General features: G+C 36.8%; 1 protein-coding gene across 1 annotated transcript in view; it reads right to left on the bottom strand.

The window, feature by feature from the left end:
• Window positions 1-2,218: 2,218 nt before the first annotated feature.
• PCMTD1 (protein-L-isoaspartate (D-aspartate) O-methyltransferase domain containing 1) overlaps window positions 2,219-8,165 on the bottom strand; it is a 31,828-nt gene continuing 25,881 nt past the window's right edge. The window contains exons 5-6 of the mRNA XM_072151932.1: window positions 6,105-6,228; window positions 2,219-4,087 (exon numbers count right to left, since the gene is read on the bottom strand). Coding sequence (XP_072008033.1) covers window positions 3,720-4,087; window positions 6,105-6,228 — 492 coding nt within the window. The 3' untranslated portion in view covers window positions 2,219-3,719. The remainder of the gene's footprint in view (window positions 4,088-6,104; window positions 6,229-8,165) is intronic.

Below are 8,165 nucleotides of genomic sequence, written 5' to 3'. Positions count from 1 at the left end.
TGCAGCTGTAATGGGCTTCTGTAACCTGTCTTTAGCGAAAATGAGGTCCCTGGTGGCAGGTTCCCTTTAAAGAAGAGCAGAGCACAACTGCAAACATTGACCATGGACATTGACACCAATAACCATCAGCCATAAAAGGTTAACCCTGTTAAAATAATAAGAGAGGCACATTTTATTTTCCATTTTTTATTGCAATAATGTCCCAATCAACAGCATATGCAAAATGTTCAAATACCCACTTTTTTAACTTTTCTATTTTTTAGTTAATGCATTTTTTTTTAACGTGGGTGAAAGGGATGAGACAAGCAATTCATGAAAATACATATATATAAATCAAACATTTAAAAATAGTAATGAAAACATATATATATATATTAACCGCTTGCAAAGAATACAATCAAATGAAAGTGCAGTCAGTCTTTCTACAAAAGCATTTTACATATACAATTTAGAAACTACCTCAGCTGTCCATTAGGCCCAGAGAACCACATGTTAGAAACATCACTATGGTTTGGAAAATTCTTATGGAAAAAAAGACACCTACTTGTCTGCCATTACCTATCAATGTGACAAAATGTATAATGCAGTAATAGGAAATAGGGAAACAATGTAGGTCCAGGGCAGCTATGTCAACCTTAGCAAGAAAACACCACACAATAAAAGTGATTTAAAATGAAGCTACACTTTTAATGTCCATTATAAGAGGGACTAGAGCTATTAGACTCCAAGCGTGCAACTATGTTGCTGGCAGCAAAAGGGTATTTACATTTATAAGAACTCAAAACTGAGTAATAATAAGGTATTATCTACCGATCCTCTGTCAATTATTTCCAGATATTTTCTATACTGGTTATTTGTGTTGTGTCTGGATAGAAATAGGACTATATATAAGTATATTTTTGTATATATAGTGCTGGTGATATTATTTAAAGAGGGAATGTTTAGGATTGTGCCCCACAGAAATATAAACTTTTACCTTGAAATATATTCATATTTCTATATTTTTCCATATGTAACTTCAACAGACTTTGAAAAATAATGGAAATATTTAATATTCAGTCCTTTTATAAATATTCCATAGATCTTTGTCTATTAAGCAAATAAGGCTTGCTATTAAATCTCTGTCATTTTTAGCTTTGTATTAACAAGGATATCTCCACTCTCCAAAATCCATATCTCCAAAAAAATCAGGATGGAAAGTGTTCTGTAATGCCTATGCAGAAATAGGCGTTTCCATGGTTACAGACTACAAATAAACCTTGCGTAGTCTGATACTCTTCTCTAGGATTATGGCCTTGCAGTTTTATCATCAGGGTTAACCAATTCTCACAAGCCTCATAAGGCTGCCTGGAGTTGTCCTGATAGAGGCACCCTTAATAGGGGTTCCAGACTACCGGCCAGTTTACATCTCTGTTAGGTCTTCTTTAATTTCCTTTAGTTCTAGTATGCCAAACCCAAGAGTGGTGAATACACAGATGAAAGGAATACTGGAAAGATTCACATCTGTTCTTTTAGACTCACAATAACTGATGCATAATCCTGATACAACTGGCTCTATTAGGTCTTCAGTTATATTATTTATTTATTGTGCAAAAAAACAGAAGTAGTCGAGCACACAGCAAAGGTGCAAGACTTTAAATTGTACCTTAACTTTGTAAGGATTTGCTCTTCTTCTGCTTGTTAGACCACTCCTGCTGTTAGACCCTCCTTTTGGCTCACAATAACTTCAGGAAATAACTGAAGACCTAACAGAGCCGGTTGTTTCAGTATTTTGTATCAGTTTTTGTGAGCCAAACAGAACAGATAGCAAATATTCCAATATACATTTTATCTGTGTATTCTACACTCTTGGTTTCGGCTCACAATAACTGATAAAAACAACCAAAACTTGACCTAATTCCTCAACAACAGGTCAGTCATCACAGTGGCTGTTATGTTGGAAAAAGGCAGCAACAAATGAGTACAGGCAGTCCCTGGTTACATACAAGATAGGGTCTGTAGGTTTGTTCTTAAGTTGTATTTGTATGCAAGTCGGAACTGTATACTTTATAATTGTAATCCCAGTCTATATGACTATTGTATTTTAAAAATGACGTGTTGTCATAAGAACTAGGGTTAACAATAAATCTTAATTGCAGACACCTGTGATAACTGTTATAGCTGTTAATTGTAGCCTAGGGCTAAAGTACAGTAAATGATCAAAATCCAGAGGTGTCCGTTTGTAACTAGGGGTCGTCTCTAAGTCGGGTGTTCTTAAGTAGGGGACCGCCTACATGAGTAGTTTTCATGTACTGGTTCCTGTTTTTGACAAACTTCATCATGTCAAGCAAGTTTTAATAAATGGTCTGGTATTCTGCCTTCCTCCTCCCCATCCCCAAACTTTGTGGTTACATATATACAGTATGTAGGAGGATCAGACTACGTCTGTTTGGCTTGTAGTCTGTAACCGTAGAGACATAACCATAGCAGCTTTTTAATGAAGACAATCTTCTACATTTATAATTTTTTGGATTTTAGATTCAATGAGGCACTAGAAAAAAAGTATTGAAAAAGGCGTAACATACCCCAAAAGTGGGATGGACAAAAATTTTAATTTCTCTTTTTTCCTGTCTCTCTCTTTCCTCATTGCATATTCAACATTAGCGGAAGAACCACATTGGGTAATTTTGCCATGTATATACTTTTTTTTTGTTGTATTCTAAGTTTTTTTATATTAAAATTTTAAAAATGTATATGCCTTCTTTTCTAAAATGTAAAAAAAAATGTTCTTTCCAACCAGTGCAAGCTGGAAGGAAAATTCTACAGTCAAAGCAATGAATGTGTCTCATTAAATTACAAGTATTCAAAAAAAAAATTGATTGAATATACTTAAAATGTTCCTACACTGTAATTGTAAGAATTCTCTTTCAGATTTGTGAAGTGGATGGAATAATTCCATACAGAGAAACTGTACGATTACCTTTGTTCTCTGGAAACATGATGAAAACAAAGCATCTATAGAATACATTGGAAATTGGCTTTTCAATCAATGGTAATGAATCGGATAGTAATTTGTAATCAATGGCTCTTCGATAACACAGGACACATTTACATGCACCAGGAATATGGAAACTATACTGGTTTGATGAATTCGAAAGAGGATTGTAACAAGAAACATTCATTTTCTTTTCTAATTGCAACATCATTTCCACTTTTTACACATCCGATTTATCTTAGAAAATTACAAAACTTGTGGTGTTCACAAAATAAACATTTTTTTTAACCTTACCTTTGCTAAACTATTGCCCTTTCACTCTGTTTTGACTGGCAATTATGAGACAAAAAAAAATAACAAAATGAAACGGTGAGAATGGAATGTTCCACTTGAAATGATTGAAATGGCTTTTTAAAGACCATTCAAATACCTCTCCAATGTGCTATTCCCTGTATAGAGATTGCAGGCTGCTGAAGATTCAGAGAACAAGTGATACTACAAAGCAGTAACTTGTTACAGTTAACAATTTGTGTACAATTTATCTTCAAATGAACAGAAAATATAGAGCTTGTAAAAATAAAAAGAAGCTAAATCAATGCATGGAGTTAAGACCGTTCAGGCGTCCAACTGGATCCGTTGTGGAAAGATAGAACTGCCACTTCTTTATTAACAAATGCTACATTTTCAAGGAGAAAAAAAAAATGAAATATCAGCAGGCAATAAAGTTTTCTATTCAAGTGCATCATCATTTCTCTCTGTAATAGGTCAAATATGCCTTTAAAGACTCGGGGAGAGGTAAGCTCAGGATTCTCTCGCGGAGAAGGTTCAGTGGAGGCTCCTCGGCTTTCAAAGCTTCACTATGATCCTTTTCTTCTTCTTTGCTGTCCTCATCAATTTTTTCATCATCGTCGCTATCTAAGGCTTGTGGAATCAGCTGGTTTCCTACAAATACATACGTGTTTATCCGGCGTCTACGGCAGCGCCGTCTTTTCCGTTTGGGAGGTGCTTTTGGAGGAATTCCTTTGGCCTGCATCTCGTCATTTATGCAGTTCCTAAGAGTACGGCGGATATAGATACGGGCTAAGTCCTGAAGGCTCCTTACAGCACATGGAGCTGGAAGAATTCAAAAAACACATTTATTGGTAGTCAGAAACGCTTGTAAAAACAGCTGTTATTCTAGAGATCTCCCATAATTATTCTTAATCACATGCTAGTTCTTCACATTATTGCAGCAAATAAAGCAGTGGATTAGTTCAAGCATAATATTTACTCTATTTTTGTTCACATAAAAGTGTCAGTTGACAGCTAAGAAACAACAAAAGGATAGAATATTTTAGCCTAATATGTTGCTCTTGGCATAGAGGTCACACACATAAGATGGCCTAAGCCTTTATAGTGCTGTACATGTACGGTGGCGCTATATGCAAGTGAAAAAACGCTCCAGGGGAGATGACACAAGTTCAGCCATTGCTTTGTTTTTACTTTCATTAGCACATATAAAATGACAACGCGTTTCGGCTTCGAACGGAAACCTTCATCAGGTCGGTATATAGCAAGTATGGTAGAAGTATGGTAACTTGATGTTCTGTGACTGACATCTATTGCAACCTAAGACTTTAAAGTCCTGCCCCCTGTACCCTTGTGTATACATACCTGTGACCACCATTAGCATATGTATGCCATCCTTTTTATTACTTACCTTTACTACCTGATGAAGGCTTCTGACCAAAGCCAAAACAGTTTGTAATTTTATATCTGCTAATAAAAACAAAGCTATCCCTGAAGTTGTGTTATCTCCACTGGAGAGCTTTTTTTCATTTGCATGAACCTCAAGCTGCATCCTGGCACCAGCTCCATAGAAGCTGCATCTCCTCTTATAATATGCCTCTGTCCATCTTTACTTAGGTGAGGTCAATTATACACCCTTCAATTCAATTATACACCCTTCAATTTACTACTTCACCATCTGTAATCCTACACCTGAATTTGCACCGTGTTTTATGTTCCATGGTTACTGACACCACATTAGGACGCTGTTCACACTGCAACTACGCCCATTAGCCCCCCCTCAGTCCTTATACTACATATATTTGGAGCCTGTTCCCAAAAGTAGTGCATTCTACCCAAGGCTGCGCATGGACAACCGGTAGGCCTTTTCATGTATGCTTTCACCCAACATACTCTGGAATGTCTTATTCTGGTCTACCTTGGTAAAAATACAACAAAGTTGCGAACCAGTCTAAAAACTAAAATGTTCAGGCCAAGTGACAATAGATAATAAGCCTCGTCAGAACAGGATAGGGTAAGTACCTGCTTCCAGGAGCTGCAGCTGCTTGTCTCAACCTGTAGGAGGGTTCTAATCCTGTTCTGTGATATATTCATGAATTAATTCTCTTTACTCCAGACAGACAAATTATTTCTGTGCAAAGGATATTGGATTTAATTATATCCCTAACCTATGACTAAGGCATTGTGATGGGAAATCGCTACAGATCCTGTAATGGGAACTTTACTCAACCTGCATCATCATTTGTTACAGAACATGCGTGCCAAGGGGGCATAGATATACAAGGTTTTTAAGGTAATCTACAGTAATTGGGAAAGAATGGGTTATTAATGCAGTAATTTCTCACACAACTCTATAGCCTGTATACCATATACTAGCATGGCATAGCAATGAAAATAACAGAAATGGAAAAACATTAGGAAGGTCTAGGGGAAATGAGAGAATTTCTAGGTTTTTTTTGCCAGGAATATACTTTTTAATAATTACATTTGTTTCGATTAAAGTTCACTATTAGCATAATATGTCCCAGAGGCCAAGAAGAGACATATAACGTCATAAAGGAATTCTTTACATGTGAAACCCTGTGGCCAGTGTCTTCTTTCTGGATAAAGAATACTCTTCTTAATCTGTGACTGGATCCTTATCACAAGCCCTGTGACCAGAAAAGTTAACCATCACTCTCCATTATTGTCTACGTTACAAATTTTCTAGGAGTGAGTGAGTGGGCACTGGATGTATGAAAAAAGCTTTAACCTTTTCAACAATAAAGTGCAAATTAAAGTAAAAAAAAAAAAAAAAGAAAAGAAAAGATATCAGATAGTAAAAAGATTGTGTAAAACTTACGCAATTTCACAGTTTCGGATTTGTGATTGTCATTCTTACTTGGTTGCATCAAGGGGGCAAAGGAAACCGCTAAAATGTTCTTACTTTCCCATGTGTTCTGTCCTGTTCTCTGGATCTGGGTAAGCTGAACAGTCAAAACCAAGCGTCTTAATACTTTTAGACAACAATCACATTTTGAAAGAGATGTTTTTCTGGGGCTTTCTCAAAAAATTCCCCCACACACACTTTTGCTACTTTTTGAAAGAAAAATCCCAGAATGCAAGTAGGGCATAAAAACATTTATTAAGAGGACAAAGCCACTTTAATGAATCTTACAGGCTGAGAAGCTCCAAAGACAGACATAGAACTGTCCAAAGGAGCCACCTAATGAAAAATAACCCCCAGTGTCTCTCTCAACTCCCTCACTCCTGGAGTCAGCAGGGTCATCATCAGGGTAGATGCTCTTTTTCAGTTTTCCATGGGAATGTTGAAAACAGAAGTATTTGGCTTATCTTCAGCAGTGCCGTACCCATACACAGAGCAGCAATGTGACCACTGCTCCATTCAAATGAGGTTGGAAATTTTAAAGGGGTGCCACTAGATGAGCCTTTAAAAGTTTTCATGGTTTACTTCCTGTGGATAGGAATCTGTACATGGTCATGTGATGTCACACAAGTGCATGGCTCTGATTAGTCTCTGTGATATAATGAGCCATGCACCTGTGTGACATCATATGACCAGGGACAGAATTACATTCACTGGAAGTAAACAATGAAGCTTCCTATAGAATGACAACAATCTAGAAAACCGTGAGGAATTGATACAGAAAATATATTGGAAAATTATGCAAACAATAATATTTTTCTACCCATTTAAGACTTTTTTAACCCCTTCAGAATACAGTCCCATTTTTCAGATCTGACCTGTGTCACTATAAATGGTTATAGCTTTGGAACGCTTTATCATATCCAGTGGGTTTTGAAAAAGTTTTCTCGAGACCTATTGTATTTCATGTTAGTTTTAAAATTTGGATGATATCTTTTGTGTTTAGTTATGAAAAAAAGGACATTTGGCACAAAAAAAATTCTTCATTTTCAAAGTTCTAAATTCTCTTGAAGCAGATCATCATACCTCCCAAAAATAATTCATAACTTACATTTCTCAAATATCTGCTTAATGTAATTTTGAATTTGGGTGCCAAAACTTGTATTTAGAGGGACCTGCTCAACTTTTAATTGACTGTGAGACGCCTCAATACAGGTGGTCCCCTACTTAAGAACACTCGACTAACAAATGACCCCTAGTTACAAACGGACCTCTGGATATTGGTAATTTATTGTACTTTAGTCCTAGGCTACAATGATCAGCTGTAACAGTTATCACTGGTGTCTGTGATGAAGCTTTAGTGTTAATATTGATTCTTATGACAACCCAACATTTTTAAAATGCAATTGTCATAGAGACCAAAAAAGTTCTGGCTGGGATTACAATGATAAAATATACAGTTCCGACTTACATACAAACTCAACTTAAGAACAAACCTACAGACCCTATCTTGTATGTAACCAGGGGACTGCCTGTAATAGCAAGACTCCTAAATTACTCCATTATCCAAACTACACCCCTCAACATATAAAAAAGCACTTTTAAGAAGTCTGTTAACCCTTAAGGTGTTTTATAGGTGTTTAAAGAGAACCTATCACCAGGGACTTCGTTTTCACTAAAGACAGGTTACAGAACCCCATTACAGCTGCAGTGCAAAGATGCCTTTCTGCATTCTCAAAGCATTTGCATTACAATGTAATTGTGTGTTATAACTTACCTTGCACCCTGACAGAATCCTGTGTAGTCAAAGGGGTTGGGCTGTGGTTTGGATTCCTTTTAAAAAAGCAACATGTCTGTGCTACAGACTGCTCAGCTCTTGGCCCCCACCTTTGTGCTCCTGTACAGCTCCTCCCTCCTGCTCCTTCACAGAGCTCACGGAGCTGTACAGGAGCACAAAGGTGGGGACCAAGAGCTGAGCACTCTACAGTACAGACAAGATGTTGTTGTTGACACATGTTGTTTTTTGAAATGCATCCA

This window comes from Engystomops pustulosus, chromosome 5 (genome assembly GCF_040894005.1).
Source record: "Engystomops pustulosus chromosome 5, aEngPut4.maternal, whole genome shotgun sequence".
Lineage (NCBI taxonomy): Eukaryota > Metazoa > Chordata > Amphibia > Anura > Leptodactylidae > Engystomops > Engystomops pustulosus.
Note: the sequence above shows the minus strand (reverse complement) of the source record. Positions and strands in the feature narration are given on the sequence as shown.